This window comes from Ochotona princeps, chromosome X (genome assembly GCF_030435755.1).
Source record: "Ochotona princeps isolate mOchPri1 chromosome X, mOchPri1.hap1, whole genome shotgun sequence".
Classification (NCBI taxonomy): Eukaryota; Metazoa; Chordata; class Mammalia; order Lagomorpha; family Ochotonidae; genus Ochotona; species Ochotona princeps.
In genome coordinates this window covers 16,767,761-16,794,237 of record NC_080865.1, presented here as the reverse complement: position 1 = coordinate 16,794,237, position 26,477 = coordinate 16,767,761, and the positions used below count along the sequence as shown (strand labels likewise).

Genomic DNA, 26,477 nt, shown 5'->3' with positions numbered 1-26,477 from the left:
CATTCGATTTCTTCACTTTTATAGAAATAATTTATTATAATAATATTATTATTACACATGATTTTACTGAAATGCTTTGAGGTCACAAAAATAAACACAGGACCTTTCAAAATTTTTTCTGAAAGTGACTAGAAAAGCTACAGGGCCCATTGCAATTTTTGTTCAGTGACAAAAAGAACAAGTCTCCAAGAGCAGATCTGAAAGGCATGATGAAAAAAAGTGAAATTATTTTCTAATGTGCATTACACATTCTGTTCCTGTGGTCTCATAACTTCAATCATAATAGCTGAAATATATCAAGCATTTATCATTCACCAGGTACTGTCTACTTTACATAAATTAGATAATTTCATCCTTACAACAACCTATAAGGTTATTACACTCATTTTCCAGGTAAGAAACTTAGGCACAGAGAAAGCTAATATAACTTGTCTAGGTTGCACAGCCAGTAAGTGGCACAATTGCTCATGTATCTATTTGGGACAAAGAAAAATTCAGTCTTTTCCCCCAAATTCTTCTTTTGTCTCAACTATCCAGAATACTTAAGTATTTAAATCTTTAAACATCTAAAATGTAAACAACAGCTAAAGCAGCTTCAATGCATGGACATGTTGCAGAAACACGTGAGACGACATTTGAGTCACTGTGATTTGTTTCAAGAACAAAGCAATACATCACCGTAGTAGGTAGGTAGTGTTTTTTTTCCCCCCCTTTAAATTTGTATATTTTTTTTCCTTTTTTATTTTTTTAGGTGTGGGAAACCAGTACAAAATAAAGTACAGCTGAAGGGGCGTGACCTCCTCACTCTCAAAGACTTTACAGGAGAGGAAATTAAATACATGCTCTGGCTATCAGCAGATCTGAAATTTAGAATAAAACAGAAAGGAGAGGTAAGTACTAATTCGTGTTTTCAAAGTGTTCTTTCCCAGAGGAAGAGGGAAAAGTAAATGCATTAGAATGCCCAGGCGGTAGCTGAGTAATGAAACTTCCTAGTCAAGGTAATTGATTATCACCGAGTGTGCAGGCATACCAATAAAAGCATAAACATCAGTTATTCAATGGCACATCATTGCATTTCTTTAATGTGAAATCCTGGAATTCATTATTGACTGGATCAGAACCTAAGAAGTTGTTTGTCTGGAAAGATGTTATTTTTATTTCTCTTTTCTATCCAGTATTTTCTATCAAGTTAACATTCAAGATGGTGTTTTTTTTTCTAGCAACAAATTTCAATTTGGAATGCATATCAGATATATAATCATTAGGATAATGTCAAAAATTTCAAAATGTTACAATAGTATTTGAAAAAGCATTTAGATTCGCAAAGAAACAATTAAACGGTGGCCAAGTAGGGGAAGAGCTGGAACATGGAGCTTAGCTATAAGCATTATTCTGCATTTTGAGCAATTTGTGTCTGAAACATGCTTAATTAACTCAGTAGCTTCATTTAGACTGCTTAATTGTGAGAGCATTTTTGTATTCCAAGCTTGCTCAAAAACTTTTCTAAAAGAGTTGCTTTCAGGTTTAGAAGTTTTACACAACTGTGAGTTTTTTATATACTGGCCTAGTTCTTCAAGCCGCTAAAAGGGGACAGAAGTAACCTCAACTGCCAGTGGCTGACGTATCTCATGAAGTGCCAGGAGAAAGGTCTTTGCAGGAGGAGCAAAGGTCTCCCCAGAACCCAGGCTTTTGTCCTCCGTTCCCCACTCTATGTACAAGATGGGTTAGTTGTCAGAAATGAATTTCCAGAAGTCATCCTATCAGGAAGTCTATCTACAGAAAAGGAAGGAAGAGGCGACCCACACCATCCCTGAACTCTCCAGATTGTTTTCAAATAACTTTGAGAAACAAAATATCTGTACTCATTTGAGCATACTTGAGGCATGGGTAGCTGAATTTCTAGGGCTTCATCGTGGACTTAAGGAGAGAAATCACCTCTGAACCAGCCTCTACAAGGGCACTGACATTAAAATGTAGATTTCAGTGGCATTAAGAAAAGAAGATGATTCCAGCTTGAAATGTAATTATTCTGTGACCATATGTCCACAGTGAACACAGAACAATCACTCCTTCCTAATTGCATGTCAGTAAGCTTGTGGAAACTATTGTTGCTTTTCCCAAAAGTGTCTAAAACATAGGAAAAGGCACTTTAAATTCATTTTTAAATAATATTTTGAACACTAATTTGGCAGCAGTGATTAGCCTATCTTTTTCCAACAATGTAAAGAATGACAGTTTAAGCATAATCCTCAGTATTGAATAGGAGGCATAGTTTGCATATTTACTTGTATTTTTGTTTTTCACTTTCAGTATTTACCATTATTGCAAGGGAAGTCCTTAAGCATGATTTTTGAGAAACGAAGTACTCGGACAAGATTGTCCACAGAAACAGGTGAGTTCAGAGACAGAGAGGGCCTGGGACTGAGGACTTGGGAGGGTAACCAGGGAGGACATTTGTCTCATTCTTTAGCAATGAAAAAGAGAAACATTTGCCCCAGTACAAGCAATGCATGCCTGTGAATGCTCTAATTTCCGATAAAAACTGTAACAACAAGATTAGCTTTATTAATAGGCATGCAGGAGGACTTGAGTAGAAGTTGCATATGTACCTCCTCAAGTTCAAGACAAAATGTAGGTGGACCCCAATTCTCAGACTTCAAACTGTAGCAGGTGAGAAATGTGTCCACTTTCCTGACATGTGAAGAACTTTTGTTCGTGTTTCTCAAATCTATTGGCTAACGGAAATTTAATCTCTATACCGTTAGGCAGTCCTCTGTTGTTTTAGGGTTTTCTTTTTCATTTCCCCACATTTTTGGCTGAATCCTCAAGAGCATCTGAACATCAGGATATCTAGAGCTTTGGCGATCTGGTCCTTGCTTGTTAGTACACCATCATCAAATATCTGTGCTGGAATCTGTTGTAACTTCTGCATTGCCACTGAATTTTGACAGTTTCCCATTTGCTTTGCTGTTTGCTTTGCTTTGCTCACAAGATCTGAGATATCTATTAATGTGGTTTTCTCTGCTTCTGGGCAGCTCTCCAAGTCACACTGGGCACAGAGATACTGAAAGGCTAGCTAATGTTCCTTCTTCATGCTGGCAGCCAAGGAGAGCTTGACAGTTGCTGCCTCCTATAGCTCTGTCTTAACAGCAAGACACAGATGTTTTCATTTTGGGGGTTCCCCCAATTCATCTGACATCTGTTAGGCTCCTCACTGGTTAGAAGCTGGCCTGAGGAGCACACAGCAAAGTACCACAGCAAATGTGAAATCAAATTTTACTTCTGTTGCTTGAGAAGAGGAAGACGAACTGGCCCTGATTATCCGTGCATTCTTCCAGATTTGTTTGTGCTCAGAATTGTAGACTGAAAACTCAAAATTTTCTTGGCTTTTTTTTCCTTTTTTTCCCCTTTAAAACTATTATACCTGCTATGAGTTTGAGAAAAATCTATTTTGGGGGCTGGCACGATGGTTTAGCCTATAAGTGCCAGCCTCCCGTATGAACTCCAGTTCACGAGTCAGCTGCTCCACTTCCCATCCAGCTCCCTGCTGTGGCCTGGGAAAGCAGTCGAGGATGGCCCAAAGCTTGGGACCCTGAACTCAAGCTGGAGACTGGAGGAGGATCCTGGCTCCTGGCTTCAGCTCATCTTTGGCTGTTGTGGCCATTAGCAGAGTGAATAAGCAAATGGAAGATCCTTCTCTGTCTCTCTTTCTATAAATCTGCCTTTCCAATAAAAAGAAATTCATCGTTTTTGAAAAGTCTGTTTTAACATTTGTAAGCCACAAATTGCTTTATCTTTCTTCCTTTCTGTATCTTTGCTCCATTAGACCTCCCTTAAATAACCAATATCTGCCCAGATGGGCAATCAAAGGGAGTCAGGGAGAAAGCATTATAAAAACACATTGGCTGATTCTTCGAACATCTTATCCTGACTTAAAAAGTATCAGAAGGAAACAACCACATGTACTACATGCATTTTTTGTCATGCCATGTTCAATAACAAACTCCATCAAATAGATAACAAAAATGAAATTGGGAGGAATTAACTTTCTAAGTTCATTCAGTTAATAAACATAGTATCAGAAATCTGATCTCAAGTACAGTATACCTCCTAAAATACCCTCCTTTCCTCTGAAGAGAAGGAAGGAGGAAAAGCAGGAAAATATAACCTATCATCAATCTTTAAAGCCCTAGGGAGAAAACAAATGAGCACATTTTATTTTTCAAAGCTGGCTCCAAGAAGTGATCATGTTGGAATATGACAGGTGGTAGAAAGAAAATTAATAAACCAATTGGAAATCCTCAAATTCTGATCCCTTTGTACATTGGTCTTTCATGACTTGGGCCAAATTTTATTTTACCTTTCCTTAACTATTAACATTTAAGGGAGGTGATATTGCGCAAAGTCATCAAAATAACTGATTAATACATAGAAATTTCTCAATTTTAAGTTTTTACATAATTTTTTGGTTGGTTGTTGCTGTTTCCTGTCATTTTTTCTCTCTGCATATTTGTTTGGCATCAAAATGTCTCTAATTAGATGATCAGTTTCATCATTTACAATAATGTGGCAGTGAAGCTACTACTAAAACAAGAGTGAGAAATTAATAAGTTTTTGGATGTAGACCGTGAGCTGAGTGCTCTGTGTTAATTACATAGTTTATCACACTAAACACTTATGACAACTGTACGAGAGCAAGACCATTGAGGAAAGCAGGCTGAAATGGTACAGCAAATGGCCCATAGACACATAGTAATAATCATAGAGACAGGACTGGAAGCTATTGTTAAATGCATTTTTAAATATCTTATTTGAATCAGGCATGCAAAAGTAGTGTTTTATTCTAGCAAGATTGTTTCTACAGGTGGCATTGAGTTATGTGTTAAATGATAATTTTCTATACGTACTCTGAGACGTGAACAAATTGCAAACCAAAGTAACAAATACATGAGGAAAGGAACCTTTGACCATTAAAACTTATGGCTCATAGAGTATTTGTCATTATCTTCAATGAGTACCCAGGAGCCTAATTGCATATAGCATTTCTGCCCAACTGAACCACAGGAGAATCAGAGTGGATAGTTGCTTTAAATGGTAATGAAAGTGCCTATTAAAATCATAGCAGAACATTTCTATTGTGTATATATGTGTGTGTGTGTGTGCATCTTAATAGTTGTCCTTTGGCACAGTTTGAGAAAGGAACAACTCATTGCCTTGGTGTTTAGAATGAGCCTGGGCTATATTTTAACTATTGCTACTTAAGAGTTGTACTAGTCCAGGGCTCGGCAGCGTGGCCTGGTGGCTAAGGTCCTCGCCTTGATCCCATATGGCCGCTGCTTCTAATCCCGGCAGCTCCACTTCCTCTCTATCTCTCCTCCTCTCAGTATATCTGACTTTGTAATAAAAATAAAAATAAAAATAAAAAAAGAGTTGTGCTAGTCCATAGGGTAGAGTGATCCTCACAGAATAGCCCTTGAGAATTCTAGCTCAAGCCTGAGTTTCAGACATATTGGCAGGATTTCTACTTATCTCAGGAGACAGGTTAAAATTCTCCACCAAACCGAAACCTTAGCAATTTCTTACATATTTTGTGTTTATTAAAGCGGAACACTCCCACAAAAAAGTACAGCGAGCATAGTTGGATGAATGCTTATAGTAAACGTATTATTGAAACTCACATCCAGATAGACTAACAGACCATTAACACCACCCTGAAGGCCCACCACCACCTTGGATTTCCTTCAAGTGGCTACTCCCTCCACACAAGGGTAACGATTATTCTTATAATATTACAGATTGGCCTTGCCTGTCTTCAGACTTCATTTAAATGGAAGCATTCAGCATGTGCTCTTTTGTGTGCTCAGCTTTATGGTTGCGATATGTATCCATGCTTCTGTGAAGGGCTGCAAATCATTCATTCCTTATCCACCCTTTGTGTGTGCCTGGCCGGCAAGCCAGATAATTCTCCAGTGTATCGACTGATGATTATATTCTTTTATTGCAAATTAGATGAGCCAATGGACAGATGCATTTATTAAGCTTAGTGAGTGCAGTAGCTGATAGAAAAATGTACAGGGCATTCTGAGAGATGGTTCTTTTCATTATGTGACATTGATATTTCACTTTCAAGGTGAAATAGGAGCTGGTGCTTTAGCAGCTATTTCAAATTCATCATCTTTACAAAGATGCCAATGTTAAACTTGTGATCATGTTCTACAGTTATGAAAGCAAAGCAGGGACCAGCAAAGACTTTCAAATATCTCATATTTCCCATAAATGAAGTCTTTTCTCCCAAAACCTGTGGGGATCTGTGAGGAAAGGAAAGGCAAGGATAAAATAAATGCATTGTCCCAAACAGAAATTGACAAATCCACAAAAGAAAGTATTTGTTCAAAAAATACCTGATATGAAAGCATAAATAAACAAAACAGATGGAAGCAGGTTTCTGAGGTGGAAGGATGCAGAGAAGGTCCAGAGCAATTAGTCTGTTTCCCCTTCTCTTTTTGGCAATGGAAGCTCCTGGTAACTTCTTAAAACACATGACATCCTCTGATGCACGTGTGCACAAACACCAGTCCATGCCATGATGGACTGGTAAATGCCTGGCCTGAACTGTTAGACTTGGGGTCCAAGGCTTCTTGTTGATCACTGACAAAAGTTACAAGCCCTCTTCAGAGACAATACACACACACATACACACACACACACACACACACACCTTTTACTTCTTTTATGGATTGCTGAAGACTAACTCCTATTTGTAAACACTTTCTCAGACCCTTCTTCCTACCTTTTCTTCATAAATTCAGGCGTGGTGTGCATAAAAGTTTTTATTTCTTTATTCATTTGGAAGAGTTAATTCACTCCCTAAATGGCCACAATGGCCAGGACAGTGCTAGGCCAAAGCCAAGAGCCAGAACCTCTATCCTGATTTCCTACATGGGTGGCAAGAGCCAACATACTTTGACCATCCTTTTTCTGACTTCCCAAGATCCTTAGCGGGAAGCTGGAATGGAAGTGGGGCAGCCAGGACTTGAACTACCATACTAATATGAAACGGCTGCATCGCAAGCAACACGGCCCACCGGACCACAATGCTGAATTTTCCTCAAAGCGCACTGAGAGAAATGAAAGGGCAGTAGACGAATCCTGAACTGCTACAGCAAAATGGTGTCCACGCTAGGAGAGATTATGACTTGGAGCAGAGCCACCAGTTTTCTTTAAATTTTGATTGAAATTCTCTGCAGTTCCCAACTCTTAATGGTACTCATCCCTGTGATAGGCTTATGGTAGCTACACAATAAATATACCTAAGTATGAATGTACAACGTTTGCATTTTAGGTAACTTCATGTTGATAATCAAATTAAGTGCTCAAGATTTATTAGAGGCTGTAATGAACATTAAACTCCATTAGCTTTCTTCACAGAATACAACGTTTCTCATCTTTCTGTTAACAGAGTGAGCGGTGTTGGCAAATGAGAATGTTCTCTAGAGTCAAAATCCTTCTTTTATTCAGCCAAAGAGTATTTATTGAGTGCACACCATTCTGCAATCTTCATAACAGGTGCTTTTGAGTGACACATCACTAATCAAAACACACGAAATCACCTGCCTTCACAGAACTTACTGTGGGTATTCATACAATAGACAATAGATATGTGAAATAAATGGGTGATGTAGTGAATGAAAGGAAATAAGAGCTCACAATGAGGAGAAATGTGCCATGTTTGTCATTAATGGAATGACATTATTATTTGACTTTTATTAGGAATGCAATGGGGAATCACAGACATTTGAAACTGTGTTTCTAAAGAATTATTCTAACTGATCTGTTGAGAATTTTTGTTGGGAAAAACTGGAAACAAGACAGAAGGAACGAAACCTGTAAAAACTTACTAATTGTATATAGACTGAGACAAGGTTAGTAGCAGTGCAGAGGTAACAGGAACAGATTCTAGATATTTTTTGGAGGGAGAAAGAAAATGCTTGCTGATAGAGTTGGCAAAAGAAAAATGTCAAGGATGACTTCAAGATTTCTGCTTGAACAACCATAAAATCTCCCAGTGAGGCAGGTTGGAGGGAGGATATCGAGAGTTCGGTTTTGGATGTGTTGAGTTTGAGTTATCAATTAGAAAGGAGATACAACAACACAGCTGTAAAACAAGGCTATGAAAACTGGAGGTTGAGACTAAGACTGGAGCTGTGTAGGAGTCACCAGTACAGACAATATTTAAGGCTGCAGGATAGGGTGTGATTGTAGTGAGAGTATTTAGATACAAGAGGACCAAGGACTGCCCTGGAGCATGTCAACAATAGAAGGAAGCATAATGGAGACAGAGGAGGATAAACTACCAATGTAGATACAAAAATAAGTTGTATCTCATACTGTGTACAAAATGTTTGCCAAAGAGAAATCTGTGACCAACTGTGTTAAATGCTGTTAAGTCAAGAAGAAAGAAGACTGAGGGATGGCTCAAGATGTAGCAACATCAAGGTAATTTGAAAACCTTGGTAAGACGAGTTTGGGAGCAGTGGTGTTGGGAGGCAAGGCCTTATGGGAACAGGTTTGATGGAAATGAGAGGAGAGGCACAGAGCAGGCCAGAGAAGGGAGATAGACAAAGAGAAGTAAAGGAAAGAAACAAAATAATGAATTTTACTGAAAGAATTAACGGGCTACTTGACAGGGGAAGTGGGATGAAGAGAAACATTCTATTTATTTTGTTTTTAACACTGTGAATAAATGAAAAATGAGAACAGTGTATTCAAAGTGTAGGTGATGTAGAAAGGAAAGAACTTCTGGAGTAACATACTTGAATAGGTAAGGGGAGATGCCTTCTAGTGCCTGAGTGGAGAATTTACACTGGCCTGCAAGGTTCAGCTATGCTTAATACAAAAGAAAGCAAAGTATATGGGTAAACATGCTGACAGAGGGGGAAATGTATTGGTACAGTTTGGAAGGTCTCCTCTGCTTGCTAATTTTTCCCCCCAGTGAGATAAGAAGGAAGATTAACAACTGAGTTGTGGCTGTATTTTGAAACTGTATCAAGAATCCAAGCACTTCCTCATCAATTCAGTCATGAGCATCCCAGTCCAAGCTATCAACTGTCACTAAGTCCAATTGTGTCAATCTACTCTAATCCTCTAGAGGCTTCCCATCATGGATAAAAGTCAAAACTCTCTTCAGCCTCCTTCTGCAGCCTCACCTCCTTCTACTCTCTTCCTCACACAGTGCACCTTCCACAACAACCTCATTGCTATCCTTCGAACCCAACAGCCATGACCTTAACTTTGTTCACGCTTTTTGCAATGTCTTATTTTTTCCATCATTCATCTGTCTTCCTCAGGTCTTATTCAAACGTCCCTCAATTAGTATGGCTTCCTTCAACACATATTTCAAAGTGTAACTCCTGTTTCTTATATTCTTTGCTCCTTGCATGGCTCTATTTTTGTCATAGAACTTGCCAACATCTGATATACAATACATTTTATTACTCATTCAGTTTATTTCTGTTCTCTCTACTAGCATGTAAGTTCCATGCAGCCAGGCATTTGTGTCTTGGTGTTTATAATGCTTTCCCCAATTCCTAGAATTTCACTAGGCACGTATTTCTAGAAACTAATGCGTAAATGGCTGTGAGCCTATGACTTGTCATGGTCTTTTCACATAGAGGAGATGTGCCATTACCCTTACATTTGACTCCATTGTTGACCGTGAGGACCCCACACATGCACAAAGAGTGTCTAAAGAAATTTATTATTCAGGGCCCGGCGGCGTGGCCTAGCGGCTAAAGTCCTCGCCTTGAAAGCCCCGGGATCCCATATGGGCGCCGGTTCTAATCCCGGCAGCTCCACTTCCCATCCAGCTCCCTGCTTGTGGCCTGGGAAAGCAGTTGAGGATGGCCCAATGCATTGGGACACTGCACCCGCGTGGGAGACCCGGAAGAGGTTCCAGGTTCCCGGCTTCGGATCAGTGCGCACCAGCCCGTTGCGGCTCACTTGGGGAGTGAATCATCGGACGGAAGATCTTCCTCTCTGTCTCTCCTCTGTATATATCTGGCTGTAATAAAATGAATAAATCTTTTTAAAAAAAAAGAAATTTATTATTCAGCATCAGTGTGAACTGGTTCTGGGGTGTGCCAGACTGGGCTTGACTCCAGCACTCACTCATGCTTGCAAGAGTCAGAGTAGGTGTAGGACAGAATTTGTTAGGTCTCTGCACCTGCTAAACCATGCAAAAGCTGGGTCTGGAGGTGGACCGGGCAGTGTTGAGCTGCAACACCCAATAGTAAGAGCTGGAATGGTTGTGGGATGGTCAGGCAAGGCCACTGTACCTGTCAGGACAGTAGGTGGACCAAGTTGGACTAGGACAAAGACCCACTGGTGTTCGTGAGATCTGCGACTGGGAGGTGACATGTTAGAGGAGCTTGGGGAACTCTTCTGTCAGGATGCAGTCCCTGCAGGTGAGCACAAGAACTAAGGCTGGGAGCAGCCCAGACATGCCAGGTCACAGTACCCGCCGGCATATGTGGGGGTCAGGTCTGGGGCAGGCAGGGTGGGCCAGTTCATAACACTCAATGGCAGATCTGAGAATCAGGATGGGGTGCAGGACAGCCCAGGTTGGGCCATAACATTAGCCAGTTCACATTAGGGCCAGGACTGGGGTCTGAGTGGATTGAGTTAGGCTGCAACACCCACCAGCATTAGCGAGAACTGGGGAAAGACTGAACTGAGCCAGGCTACAGCACCCACTTGTAAATACCAAGATGAGGCAAGCCATGCAAGTCTGGGCTGTAGATCCCATCAGCACACATAAGACCAAAAGATGGGAAGCAATTGTCTTATCCATTTTCCAACATTCCTTGACACTTGCCACCCTTTCAACTATGTAAACATCATCAAAAATAAAATGAATTTATTATTTACAAAAGAAAGAAAATAAAGGAGAAGAGATTTATTTGATCTTGTTGATTTGAAAGGCAAAGTTAGAGAGACAGAAGGAAAGAGATCTTCCGTCTGCTGGTTCAATCCTGAAATCACTCCAACAGCAAGGCTTGGGCATGCTGATGCCAGGAGTCTCCTCCAGGTCTCCCAGTGCAGAGGCCCAAGCACTTGGCCCATCTTCTGCTGCTTTCCCAAGCATATTGTCAGGAGCTGCTCGGAAGTGGGGCAGCCAGGACTCAAACCAGCTCTCAATGTGGAGCGCTGGCATCACAAATAGAGGCTTAACTTGAAATGCCACAATAGCAGCCCTGTTCTTAACATTTTTAAAGGTAAATTGAAACTATGGGATTTTGTCCCACAACATATCATTTTGTATCTTTCACAAAAACAATAATATTCACCTATAAAACTACAAGGATATTATATCTAACAAAATACTAGCTATTTAATATCAATTCCAGTCCATATTCAAATCACATTGTTGGGCCCAGAGTGGTAGCCTAGTGGCTAAAGTCCTTGCCTTGAATGCCCAGGATCCCATATGGGCGCCAGTTCTAATCCCAGCAGCCCCACTTCTCATCCAACTCCCTGCTTGTGGCCTGGGAAAGCAGTCAAGGACAGCCCAAAGCCTTGGGACCCTGCATCCACATGGGAGACCCTAAAGAAGCTCCTGGCTCCTGGCTTCGGATCAGCTCCAACCATTGCGGCCCACTTGGGGAATGAATCAACAGACAGATCTTCCTCTCTGTCTCTCCTCCTCTCTGTATATCTGACTGTCTAATAAAAATAAAATAAAACTTCAAATCACATTGTTGAAATTGCGTTGTCTTCATGAGGTGTTAAACAAGACCTTGAGTTGTATTCCCCTTCATAGTTCTAAAATGACTAATTTTTCATAGGAAAAAGGTAATATTCGTAAATTTCAACTATTTTATATGTGCCATGGCACCTGTCTCAAACAATATAGTAAAGTTCTGATATAGCATCATTTCCTATCACTTTATCCCAGAATGTGTCACATAATGGCTCTTGGAATTTCAGCTATGGCTTGGAGCAGACCGCTCTGCATGGCATGATCCTCAGACGTGTGCACTAAGGCAGTGCAGGAGCTGTCCTCACTCTCAGGTAGCTGCAGTAATCTCAAGTTGCCCAGGAGGTTGAAAACTATAAGGGTCATAAATAGGTGATGTTTCGCTTGATCTTGCTTGGAAGATAAAACAGTAGCTGATTCCTAGCGACTTAATACTGCCTTGTCAATGCTTTATCATGTTTTCAATTTTTCTAAAATCAAGGTATAATTTATATATTGTAAAATGGACAAGTTTTAAATGTACAGTACTGGCCATAGCTGTATACTCATGTAACCCACATATTCTAGCAAAATAAAAAATAATATTTCTTTTCCCCAGAAAAATTACTCAGTGCTCCTCTCCAGGTAGTTACTGTCTTCAAAAGCAATGGTTACTTAAATCTCTGCCTCTCCAGGCTAGTTTTGATCAGGTTGTAACTTCATATAAATGGAATCATATAATATCTACTGTTTATAGTTTCATTCATTCAGTACACTTTTGGAAGTAATCTATACTGTGTGAATTAGTAGTTCATTTCCATTGTAATATCTTATTCAGTACCCCATTGTAATCCATAGTTTGACATATAGCTACAATTGATTTTTCTATTCTATCAGATGTCTTACTACATTTTAATGAATCAAAACCAAGCATATAGCTCCCCCAAAAGGAACAATGCCCCACTATTGCCAGTTCTACCAGTACAAGAGAATGGAGAAATGGGAGAATTAGGACTTTATGTACACAATTACATCTATTTCCCTTAACTCCCCATTTCGCATTGCCTGGGAATTGCTTACCAAAGAGTTCGGAGAACTTTAAAGAACTGTCTTTTCAATTGACATGGGACCTACTAATGTGATTTTCTTTTCCACTTCAGTTCTTTCATTTAAAAATAAAATCCTTTCTCTGCTTTATTGTAGGCTTTGCACTTCTGGGAGGTCACCCTTGTTTCCTTACCACACAAGATATCCACTTGGGAGTGAATGAAAGCCTCACAGACACAGCCCGGTAGGTTGATCTTTTCATCCTTCTGTTTAGTTTAGTATACGATGGATAAATTTTCCAAAGAAAATACTTGTCTACTTCTCTTTAAATAGTCGTTTTCTGTATCTGAGTCCTGTGTCTTCCCTGATGTTGTGAATGACTCTTGCTTATCCTCTGGCCACTTTTCATAAGTTAAGGTAATCTTTTCTTATCAACTTTAAATAATTTTCATTTATTGGTTTGAGACACAAACAGAGCTTCTACCTAACGGTTTATTCCCAAAGGCCTGCTACAGCTAGGTCTATCTAGGCTGATGCCAAAGCCAGGAGCTGGGAACACAATCAGATCTTTCACATGGGTGGCAGAAACCCAGCTGCCTGAGCCATCACTACCACCTCTCACCGTATACACCAGGTGGGAGGTGATGCTTAGGAGCCGGAGCTGGGAATCCAAGTCATGCACTCTGTTGTAAGACGCATGTTTTAATCACTAGGCAAAATGTCTGCTCCTCTCAGCAACTTTTTTGAAGAGGCTTCTAACAATAAAACTTTACATTTAAGGAAATCTAGAAATCATCAGGAATGATTCTTACATTCAACAGTTAAGGCAGTGAAGGAATGGAGAAACACGAGTTCAATACCCAGCTAGTTAGTACCAGAGTAGGTAATACTACCAATATCTGACATTTACTGAGCATTTTTGTGTGTACTGTTTTAATCTAACAACCCAAGCAGACAGGCATAAAATAGATTCAACAACTTAATTAGTAATGTAATTACCTACTATAACCCTAAATCTCACATTTCAATGTCTTAACATAGTGCAGATATTCCTGATGGGTAAAAGGGAAGGAGAAATTATTAAGTTCTGTGCTCATTTAAGGAGTTTGGCTATGATTGGCTCCTCCATCTTTAGCCTCCAAGTTCATAGTAGATGTCAACACACAGGATCTAAACAAAAGAGAGCAGGAAGAAGAAATCTTCGCTTCAAAGTCACCTGAGCAAGGAAGTGGCACCCCACCTAGTTGAAAGGAGAGATGAAAAAGTTCTTGGCCACTCCATTACAGTAAAACAGGCCTTCCACCTCCCCTATGCAGTACTCTCACCATTTTAGCATGTCTGGGTAAGAAATTCAGGGCAAATGTCTTTGTTAAATGTTTTTTTTCCCCTCAGAGGAGAAAACTACTGATTATTTTCTCTGAAAATGATATGCCACATAGTAACCTCTTGCAGATACTGTCTGCTTTTCATAGCAACTATCCTAGTATATACTGAAGAATTCAGCTCATTTGAATTGCTAAAACGATTTCAAACAACTCATCCTTAAACCATTTAGTTGCTATTCAGAAGGGACAATGATAATATTAAGAAGAACTGTGGTTATCTTTTGGATGCTAGTGACAAAATATAAATGAATATAAATGAGATTTCCTTTCAAATGCATTGCCACCAACTAGGGTTATATTTGCCTAATAATTCTACTTCTCAATGAGTGAAATGTACTTAAATCAAGAGCAAATATTACAAGCAGGTTAAGGAACAAAGCCAGAGCCAGAGTCACATCCAGGAGAGATGTTTCAGTGGGAATTTTTCATCTAGGACCAGTATGTGATGTTGAATGAATCAAATGTGCACCAGTGACTATAAGAGGGTCCCAGTTGGTGGAACAACTGAAAATCCAGGAAACGCTTAAGCAGTGCAGATTGGCAGACTGAGCGAGAATTCAGGACACCTCTCTGACAAAGCAAGGGGAAAATAGCCAAGCATGAACTGAAGGCTGAAAATGAGTATAATACGCTCTTTTCTGTGCTGGCTACCTACATTTTTTTTAAAGATTTATTTTTATTACAAAGTCAGATATACAGACAGGAGGAGAGACAGAGAGGAAGATCTTCCGTCCAATGATTCTCTCCCCAAGTGACCACAAAGGCCGGTGCTGCGCCCATCTGAAGCTGGGAACCAGGAACCTCTTCCGGGTCTCCCACGCGGGTGCAGTGTCCCAAATCTTTGGGCCGTCCTCGACTGTATTCCCAGGCCACAAGCAGGGAACTGGATGGGAAGTAGAGCTGCCGGGATTAGAACCGGCGCCCATATGGGATCCCAGGGCGTTCAAGACGAGGACTTTAGCCTCTAGGCCACACTGCTGGGCCCAGCTCCCTACATTTTTAAAAAGATTTATTTATTTTTATTGAAAAGGCAGATTTACCAAGAGAGAAGGAGAAATAGAGAGAAAGATCTTCTACCCACAGGTTCACTCCCCAAGTGGCTGCAGTGGCTGGAGCTGAGCCAATCCAAAGCAAGGAGCCAGGAGCTTCTTTCGTATCTCCCATGCAGGAAGGTCCCAAGGCTTTGGGCCGTACTCCAGTGTTTTCCCAGGCCATAAGCAGGGAGCTATGTGGGAAGTGGAACAGTCGGGAAATGAACCAGTACATCCATATGGGATCCTGGCAGATGCAAGGCAAGGATTTAGCTACTGAACCATTGTGCCAGTCCCAGCTCTCTACATTTCTCATAGAAATTCTGCATCAGAGCTTTCTATAGATCTTATGTTCACAAATTGCAAAACAATCAGGGCATTTTGCATACATGTGATAATTTCCATTGCCACGTGTATATGTGGATCTGAAAGTTGCATCATGTTATCCAAAGATTAGGTACAAATAGTAGCTGCTTCTTAAAGAGTATCTCCTATGGGCTCCTTTTGTGCCAAATCTTTGTCACAATCCTGCAAGATGAGGATTGTTGGCCTAGCTACACAGACTGGGATACCATGACTCTGAGAGAAAAACGGAGGTTAGATGCTGGATGTTGAAGAGTTGAAATCACGCTATGAAAGATCTTGCATCTGCTGGTTCATTCCACAAGTGGTTGTAAAGGCCAGAGCTGAGCTGATCTGAAGCCAGGAGCCAGAAGCTTCTTCCAGGTCTCCCATGCGGGTGCAGGGTCATCCTCTGTTGTTTTCCCAGGTTATAACCAGGGTGCTGGATGGGAAGTAGAGTAGCCACACCTGGCGCTTGCAAGATGAGGATTTAGCCACTGAGCCATCACACTGAGCCCAGCAAAAGAAATTTGTTAGAGGCTCAACACCTATGGATTTTATTCGGAATGGTCACATTGGCATACCCTACCTGGTTCCCAAATTTGTGAACTGAAAAATGAAACAAGTGTTTACGTTAATCCATATAGTTAGTGGAAAATATTTTAGCTTCAGTCAGCCCCTCTTTTTAATCCTAGGAACAGAGGAAACCCTTCCCAAACTGAACTTCCCAAATATCATCCAAGAGCCAATCTCGCACACAGACATTTCAAAGTGCTGCTCTGTTAACTCTTTTCTACATGATTTGTAAATTAGGCATCTTGAGACCTAATCCCAGCCAGGCCTATTACCTGCTTTTTATCTTTCATAAGTGCAAAAAAAAAATCTCTTGATCCTGTTTCTTTTTCTACAAAATGAAGGAGTTCTGATTCCTAAGGTCCACTTTAACTATATTTGTAAATGCATGCAGATTTATCAGTTTGAAAGCATAGATATGTGCCACTATAAACTATATGTGGGCAGAAGTAGAATAATTTGAGTCAGAGTAGACATGGGAGGTGGAGAGGTTAATTCCAGGTGTTCTAAAATAGAGTTTTGCAATTATTTTAAGAAACATGTTAAGATGCAGAATTCTGAGCCCTACAATCAGTCTAACTTCGGATTAAAGTTCCAGTAGTGTCTGTAGTGTCTGGGAATCTGCACTTTAGCAAGTTTCCCGTATGATTTTGACACCAGGGTGACTGGACCATACTTTAAGAGGTGGCATAGAAGACCTAGGCTGTTATGTCACGTATCTAGACTAAGGCAATAGCAAAGTAATTTTAAAGATGGTTAATAGGCTATCTTTCCCTGTCTCATTTCAAGAGGCATCCCACCTCCTGGCTCTCTGCTGGAAGGTGGTTTTCCCTTCATTCTTTCCACATTTGTCTGATAACTTAGCAAATAAAACTTCTCAGTCTGCAACCAAAAAATAATGGCTAATAAAGGATTTTCGTGGTTTCACAACAGCTGATTGTGAAGAGTAGATAGTGGAGGTAAATATATATATATATATATTTATGCGTGTGTGTAAGAATAACAAATCTGAAATCATTATATTTGTGTGTATTCCACAAATCTGGAAACACATAGTAAACAAACTGTATAATATATTTTCTATTCTTAAACCATATATAGTTATATGTAAAATATGTATTATATATGCAGGAAAGTATATATGCTTTAGGAAGAATGTGGTAGATTGGGTATTGGACATATTGTATTAAAGGCTCCAACTCTAAGTGCAAATGTCTACAAGCCCCTGGTGATAAGAAGCTTAGGTGAAGCTAAAAGCTGTAGAAACATAAGTAGAAGCTCAATGGTTTAAAAACATGAGTTTCATGGTCTCTTTGTGGGAGACCTCCAGAAGGCAGATGCAATTCAAGAGAGGCAGGAGGAAATCAGGATACAAGAAGAGGAGGAAGGCTAGTATCACATCAGAAGAGGCTAAACTGGAAGACACAGGGTGTCAGAAAAAGGGCTGGAGTAGCTACTGTGGAAATCTGACTTTCTGTGTACCTACCATTACTATTTAATCTGCCAAAATACCTGACAAATAAGATATTCTGAGACTCAGAAATTCAATAAAACTCACCTGAAGAAGACAAGAGAAATCCACTACCTTCCCTGGAAGCTATTGAACAGGAGAAGCAAGGAAGTGAATCTTAATGACATCTCCTCTGCCAATATGCACTATACAACCCTTAGAAGTTTCCTCCGCTGCTTCCGATAGCAGTGTGACTTTTTAAGATGTGAACAGATTGGACGATGTTTAAATGATAGTCCTGGCCCTTTCATTCCAGGGGAATAGTTTGCACCTGACACTGACTGATGGCTGCTGCTTCTCTGCCTGCCTTTCTGGCTGCTTTGGAGGATTGGTAGGATACAAAGTGCCAGCATATTGGTGAGAGAAAAACCTGAGGGAGAATTCAGTGAATGCAGCAGTCACTGAAGGAAAGAATAAAAGAATAAAAAGCAAAAGCTGGACCAGTCTCCAGGAAGCTGTCAAATGCCATCTGCAAAATATAACTTACTTGCTCAAATAAGATAATTATTCAGTTATTTAAAAATAGGTCTTTAGGGCTTGGCGGCGTGGCCTAGTGGCTAAGGTCCTCGCCTTGATCCCATATGGCCGCTGGTTCTAATCCCGGCAGCTCCACTTCCTCTCTATCTCTCCTCCTCTCAGTATATCTGACTTTGTAATAAAAATAAAATAAATCTTTAAAAAATAAATAAATAAAAAAAATAAAAATAGGTCTTTAATGCCTAGTTTTGCTTCAAGATGTCTTTTTTAGTACTGAGAATAAAATTGTGACCAGATAAACAAGATCTTTGTTGGACTAGAAATATGCTTTTACTGGGCAAAAAATGCTTTTACTGGGCAAATAAACGAGGCTTGAAGCCCGGGTTGCAGTAAGTGCTTTGATGAAGCTAATGTAGGATGACCTGTCAGTGAGGTGGGAGATGCTTTAAATTGCAGGTCATGGAAGGCCTCTAGCAGGTGATGGTGGAGAACTCAGTTAAGAGACAAAGCCAGGCACACAAAGCTGTGGGAAGAGCATCATCACAAGTGGAAAGAATTGCTTGTGAGGAAACTTAAGCCAGCAAGAAACTGCATATATTCAAGAGTAGGAGGAAACTCAGAAGTGTCTGAAGTCCTCCAATAAACATTTAAAATATGCACTTAAAGAAAAAAACAGTATAGCTCAACTGGCTAATCCTCAGCCTTCAAGCGCTGGCATCTCATGGATGGTGTTGGGGTCCTGATTGCTCCACTTCCCATCCGACTCCCTGCTTGTGGCCTGGGAAAGCAGTAGAGGATGGCCGAGGCCTTGGAACCCTGCACCCATGTGGGAAACCCAGAAGAAGCTCCTGGTTCCTGACTTTGGATTGGCTCAGCTCCGGACATTGTGGCCATTTGGGGAGTGAACCAGCGGACAGAAGATCTTCCTCTCTGTAAATCCGCCTTTCCAAGGGCTGGGCAGAGGCTGCAGACAGGGGAAGGGAACTCAGTGTAGGTTTCCCATGAGGATGACAGGGGTCTGCATTACTAGGAAGCTGGAGTCGAGAGCCAGAGCCATGAGTCAAACCCAAGTACTCTCACGTGGAGCATGGACATCTTAACCACTAAGCTGAATGCCCACTTTCCTATGTTTAATTTCTTGAGAAACCATCCTATTTTTATAGCTGCTGCACCACTTTATATTCCCACCAGTGATATATAAGGGTTACAATTTCTCTACATGTTTACCAACACTTACTTTTCTTTTCTCATGCTAGTCACCCTAACAGGTGTGAGATGACATTATACTTCTGATTGTTATGTCTCTAATTAATAACATTGAACTTCTTTTCATATGCCTTTTGCCATTTGTGGGTCTTTTTTTCTTTTGACAAAAGTGTCTGAGTCTTTTGCCTACTATTTTTTTGGTGCTCTTTGCTGTTTGTACTTTAAGTATTAACCCTTTATTAAATATCTTGTTTGAAAACATTCTGTCCTGTTCTGTGGATTGCTTGTTCACTTCGTTGATTCTTTTGGTTGTGCAGAATTCTTTAGGTTTCACGTTAAATATTCTTGACAAAATTTTAATCATATAGTTAAAGTAAAATAAGATTTAAAAGCCCAATTCATAATGCAAAAGTATCTCAATGAAAATTTCATCATTAACAAGATTAAAATGGGTATTATTCCTTTTCATTTTATTATATTACAACCAGTTTACTGTACAAAATATTGTACTATGTTAGGTAAATCTGAGTTGAATACCGTGTAATCTCAGTATGAGATCATTGAGGTGGAGATGTCCCCTGATATTTTGGAGGAGCTAATGTGTTAAGAATCCCCAACACCACTCCCAAGTTCAATGATATGGTCAGGAGGACTCCTGGGACTCAACATACATTTGTGCTTATGGCTAAGATTTATTACAGCAAAATGATACGAAGCATGGGGTGTGGTCTGGGGGAAGCCAGGCACAAATTTCCAAGATTCCTCTCCCCGTGGTGTCACACAAAAGCACTTTATTGCCTTAGCAAACTGGTTCCTGGGGATTTTACTGAGGACTTGGACATAAGCACACTCTGTCTTGCAGGAGCTCAAGTTTCAAGCTCCCAGAAGCAAAGCAGGTGTTCAGCATAAACCCTAGTGTGTATAAAAATTGGGCTCAGTGAGCCATCCTTGTGGAATGGTTGCAAATTTTTTAAAGTCCAATTATGCATACCCTCTTTGACCTTGTAAGCAGGCCTTTAAACGATAACTGTGTCAGGGCTGCTGTGTTAACTAATTTCTGCAAAAACAGAGCTCTCATCTCTCTTCTGTGTTTTGCTAAATTTCCTTGATGTATATGTATTCTAATTGATCAGGCAGTGTATTGTATAACCATGAGAGGCCAGCCTTAAGGTTTTGAGTTGTCTCCTCAATACAATGTGAGCTCCCAGAGGAAAGGCTCCCTTTGGATGGAATCAACTGCCTTACTCACTTCCTTCTTTGGAAAGTTCTCTATTAGCAAATCATGTCTCTACATTAATATATCACAAAACATAGAACTTACACATTCACTTAAACTTGCTTCAAATGTTAGAGCATTTTCAGATTTTATCAATCCCCTGGTGTTCCCAAAAGGTTAAAAGCCAGATAATCTATTTTTCCCTTGCTCTAGGCTTGTCCTTTTGGATGGGGTGCCTTAGCATGACTCAGATCACTGATTTCTTCGGAAGTTTAAAATCAGATGGAACTTAGCAGCAGCAATGGTACATTATTGCTCTGGTTTCAAGGCTTTCTATTTCTTCCATAATGATAGCTGTTCATGTGTTCATGCCTAACACTGTGAGTACACTATAGAAAGTCATTTTCACTTTAATACAGTCCTTGATAATGTGGCTTCAGGAACCATGTGTATGAAAAGCTCCATATAAAACCAAATAATGTCACGTTGTTCTACTCTAATTACTTTCCCTATAGATACAATTTACTTACGGCACTGATTGCTGAAATGTGTTGTGCTAATGTAAAGCTAGAAGAAAAGAAAATCAGCCTAAATCACTGTATTAGCTGCCTACAAATATTGAGGCTTAAAACAACAGAAATTTATTCTCTTAAAGTTCTGAAGACCAGTTTCCAAAACCAAATTATTGGTAGTACCATGATTCTTTCCTTTGAGTCCCAGCATTCCCTGGCATTCCTGAGCATATAACTGCCTCACTCCAAACTCTGCCTCTGTCTTCACCTGGGCTGCTTCTGTGTGTATCTCTATGTATCCTCTTCTTCTTACAAGGACCCCAGTCACTGGATTTCAGGCCTACCCTGCTCCAGTAGGAATTCATCTTAATTAATCATATAAACAAAGATCCAACTTCAACACAAGGGTCATGTTCTGAGTCCCTAGGTGGGATGAGTTTGGAGCAGTTGGGGGGAGGGTGGAGGGACACCACTCAAGAAATTACAACCAACTATCCACTTTCCCTTGAGACAATATGGAAGGATTTCCAAACACTGCAATTTTGATTCCTCATATAAAAGAAGTTATAGAAGGATTCACAGAAAAGGCAAGGTCCTCAAAAGAAGACGTAAGCAATTGTGACATGGAAAGGAATGGCTGTAAAAACTGAAATACCATTATTAAGGTCCTTATACCATTGATACTTAACATCAAAAAGTAAAAATTATTGTTTCTTGGTAAAATGGCTTTAAAATATTGCTACCTAATGAGAAATATGTACCTAATTAGGTACTGATACATTGGTATAGAGGACACCAAGACGCCAGCAGGCATGGCAATTGTATATCCTTGGATAAATGGTGATAAGCACCAGTCTTCCTCACCAGGACTACAATGTATTCCTAGAGGCACTGTTACATAGTGGATAGAGCAGGTGCTTTGAAGCAGGGTCAGGTTTAAGTTCAACTCACAGTTTTACCACACAGTGGCCCTTGTGGTTTGGTCTTGTTGATTCTGAGTCTCAGGTTGCTGAGTTGCAAGATCGATACACTAATTCTCATTTCAGTGAGCTTTATGAAAACAAATGAGCTGGTGCTTGTCAATGATAGGTGCATAAAACAAAATTCAAATGTCAGTTGAATCAAGTTATATTCTATTTCAATTTCAGTATGAGATCTTGAGATCTAATTTAATTCTTGCCATATCTATGATGTAATTTTCTAGACAGCTGACCATTGTCAATTCTAGCATTTGCTATTGATTTTGCTCCAAGCTCTTCAAACTTGAGATCTAACTCTAATCCAAAACAATCTGGCCATTATAGAGCCCTTCATAAGTAAGTGAATACGGCCATTTCATTCAACATCTGTGACTTCTTCCAAAAGCCACCCATTTGATAAAATCGCATCTTGGTTTGCTGATAGTACTACATTGCTTCTTCATGATTCTTCTGGTAATGTAACTAAAATGATAGTCTGAGTGGAGAGATCAGATATCTGGAATAGTTCACTTCCTGGAGGGAGATTCCCTTGATTCATTTATATATCTCTTCTAAGGCTTTGGCCTGCTTTCATTTTAAAAAAATAGAAAGTATCTACTATAAAGATCATTACAGGATTCTTGAGGGTATCATTACACATGACCAAAAATTTTCCCCACTGTTTCTCAGTAAGCTACTTAACTAATAATAAGAGTTGCTATTGCTAACAAATTGGACTTTAGAGTGCATGCAGTTTGATTCAAGGCAGGATGGGGTCAAAAAGGAGACTGGATTGAAGACTCCTATGAAAATGCAGCTTCTATTTTTCTTCATTTTTTTTTTGTACACACTCGGCTTGTTTCAATGTTTTAGGGACAGCTCAACTCCTAAATGTGTCAGGTATGCTGTGTGATTATTCATCCCATCACTATCCTTGATTCCTCTTAAGATGTGGCCCAGCACATTATTTATACTTTCTGAGTATCTGTTCCCCCAGAAATAAAGACTGAATCAGGCCTTGCTGGGGCCATTAGGGGGCTTTGTTTATTGTATTTTTTAATTTTGTTTTTCTTTGATTTATTTGACCTTTGAGATAATTTAGTTAATTACTAAAAAAAATTGTATCTTAACCCAAAGGGGAAAATATCACAGAATAGCAGAAAATTGAGAGTGGGAAGGATCTATTTGGATCAACCATCCCTTTCCTGTCTCCTCCATACCACTGCTTCAGACTAGTTATTGAGCTCTGCATAAAAATATCTTCACAGACTAACCCATCTTGTTCTATCTTTCTGTAGTCTGACAGCTCTAAGGATTTAGGCAATGTGAGAATTCTGTCTCAGATTGAGTTGAAATTGGTCTTGCTATGACTTACAGTGCTCTGCTTTTTAGTATCTTTATAAACTTGTTAATTTTAATACATTTGAAATTTTCAAAGTATTATGGTCATTTTTCCTATTTATTCTAAAATTGTTCCATATTTACCAACGTGATCTGTGTTCAAGTTGGGTCATTTTGACCTAACTCATTTATCTTTTAATAATGTCCTCTTGTTCCTTGTTATGGCAAGATCTTCCAGGCTCATTTTGTGCATTTTTTACTAAGGTCAACAATTAGCCATTATTCTAGGGAGCCCCAGTTCACTTTTAGTTACTTTCCAAATCATATTTGGAGGAAATTTCTTTTTTAATATGATTACTCTATTATAGGAATACTCTTTTTGATAGAAATATTAAGAGACAAAAGTACTAATAAATCCAATGATAACACCATCATCCAGCAATAATCATGTTAACATTTTATCTCCTGAACTGCCTTTCCATTTAAAGTGCCTTGCCATACCTGCACTTTAACTAAACAAGAAGAAAAGAGATGATGGATGAAAATAGATTATACCTTAAATTTTTAGGCCAAATTGGTTGACTGAATATTTTCACTTGTTAATTGTTTTTGAAAAGCCATAATGTTGGTTTACTGAGTGTCCAATGCAAGCCAATATGTGTGGGGAACTTGAAATGTAGGTTGTGTGGGTTTTGCAAAAGCTGTTTTGCTACTATTGTTGGCAGGTGCCTGAGATTGCCTGCAACGCTGCAGGAATCCAGTGGAGGGCAAGAATCCATAGAGTCAATGGAGATGAAAAGAGGCCCTAATGAAAAGTCTTTACCGAATCAGAGTATTTTTAACTTGTCAGCCTTTCATTTGTATATAACATATAATAAAGCTCGCGCAATGTTTAAAGGCAAGGTTTTGAAATTAGTGGAGAGCTATAGAAAGCCTAGATTGCTGTTAATGTTCTGGTAGTCCCTCTCTGGTTGCAGGGTTGTCATTGTGTGCAGTGAAAAGGTTTGTTTTTGAAGCATTTTTAGGAATCTCTATTAGCCTGGAGGTATAAGAAAGTTGATTTCTCCATGATTTGTAACTTTAAGCATGACAGTAGAAACCAGTGTCAATGACAAAATAATATAAACTAATTAATTACGCATCTTTGGTATTTTTGTTGCTCTAGTGATTCCAGGGTGAAAAAAACAAAACTTGGGAGCTGCTTCCTCTGGCACCCAGTATCACTGGACTCCATTTCACATGCAGCCTTTGTGACTGAAAGAGGATTAAGTGGCATTTTTTTAGTCTGTCATGCTCCCTTTTGCTCATGGATGCTTTAATGTTCAAGTGGCATTTTATGCCTGCAGGAATGTTCTCCTGGTTCTTTGTTCGCCACCCTGTTTATTAATCTTATAAAATTACCAAGCATTTTATTTAGCATTTTTGCAATATAAAATCACAAACTTCTCTAAGCCACTGATTCTGAGTGTGTGGTCACATAACCAACAGCACAAGCAGCCTTGGGGAGCTTATTGGAAATGCAAATTCCCAGCCCTCCACCCAGACCTACTGAGTCATAAACACAATCATTTGTGTTCCAGGAAGCCCTGCTAGTGCCTCTGATGCATGTTCAATTTGGCATTGCTTTAAATATTCACATATTACTTATACAACCAATAAATCAAATGCGTAGTAAATGAACAAATCTCCTCAACCATTTAAACATTGATTGCAAACTTAATCAAATGCTTTTAAGCACTTAAGTTAATCACAGGACTGGCATTTCTGATTTCCTCCAATGCTATAAACGTTTTACAATGAAAAGAAATGCACATAAAAATACCACATTGATTGCAGAGATGATTTTTATTTTGAAAACAAAACCAAGCACAAGGCTGTTAATATCATAGATTTAATTTTGGTTTTTTGTTCTTAAATCTCCTTCTATCCTTACACTTAAATGGTCCTGGAATTTATGGTTCTACACACTGCTTGGTTGTCAGGATTTCCAGAAGAGGCTATTTTACATTATTTATTTATTTCAATTTATTTGAAAAGCAGAGAAGCAAAGATGGAGACAAGTAGAAAGAGATTTTCTACTTACTGGTTCATCCCTGAATGCCTCCAATGGCGAGTTCAAGGCCAGGCTGAAAGCAGGAACCTGGAACTCCCTCTAGGTCTCCCATGTCAGTGACAACGGTCTAACTACTTGAGCCATCACCTGCTGCCTCCCAGTGTGCACATTAGCAGGAAGCTGGATTGTAAGTAGAGGAACCAGGACACTAACCTGCACTCCCATATGGGAAGCATAGTTATATAACTACTGCATCTAATGTCTTCCCCATAAGAAACTACATTCACACCTTCTCAGCGTTTATGCAATTCTACCATATTGGAAAGGAAAACTAGTCATTGAAGAAGCTATTCTTATACACATTATGACCTTTTACAAACACAATTTGTTTCTTATAAGAATTTTTGTGGGCCTAGCATGGTAGCTTAGTGGCTAAAGTCCTTGCATTGCATGCTCCGGGATCCCATATGGGTGCCGGTTCTAATCCCGGCTGCTCCACTTCCCATCCAGCTCCCTGCTTGTGGCCTGGGAAAGCAGTTAGAGGATGGCCCAAAGCCTTGGGAACCTGTACCCATGTGGGAGATCCAGAAAAAGCTCCTGACTCCTGGCTTCAGATTGGCTCAGCTCTGGCCATTGTGATCATTTGGGGAATGAACCAGTGGATGGAAGATCTCTCTCTGTTTCTCCTTCTCTCTGTAACTCTGCCTTTCAAATAAAAGTAAAATTAATTTTATTTACTTGCTTCTGTAATGACTACATATTTAGTGTTAGCTTTGAAATCTGTCATGTTGACAGGCTCTAATCTAGCAAAACTTGTAATTTATTTACATTTGTTATTATTGCTTAGGATCTTATGTTACAGAGGGAATCGATTATCAAGCATAATTAACTTAGAGTATCTTTTCTTGATTTGCCATAGTGTGTTGTCTAGCATGACAGATGCAGTGTTGGCTCGAGTGTATAAACAATCAGATCTGGACATGTTGGCTAAAGAAGCATCCATCCCAGTGGTCAATGGGCTCTCAGATTTGTACCACCCTATCCAGATCCTGGCTGATTACCTTACACTTCAGGTTGGTTTATCTTTTTGC

The 26,477-nt window shown here is 39.6% G+C and overlaps 1 protein-coding gene across 1 annotated transcript in view; it reads left to right on the top strand.

Annotated features, from left to right (window-relative positions):
• OTC (ornithine transcarbamylase) overlaps positions 1–26,477 on the top strand; it is a 56,618-nt gene that overhangs the window by 14,162 nt on the left and 15,979 nt on the right. Inside the window, exons 2-5 of the mRNA XM_058658611.1 lie at positions 752–890; positions 2,311–2,392; positions 12,938–13,025; positions 26,306–26,459. Of these exons, the coding sequence (XP_058514594.1) occupies positions 752–890; positions 2,311–2,392; positions 12,938–13,025; positions 26,306–26,459 (463 nt within the window). The remainder of the gene's footprint in view (positions 1–751; positions 891–2,310; positions 2,393–12,937; positions 13,026–26,305; positions 26,460–26,477) is intronic.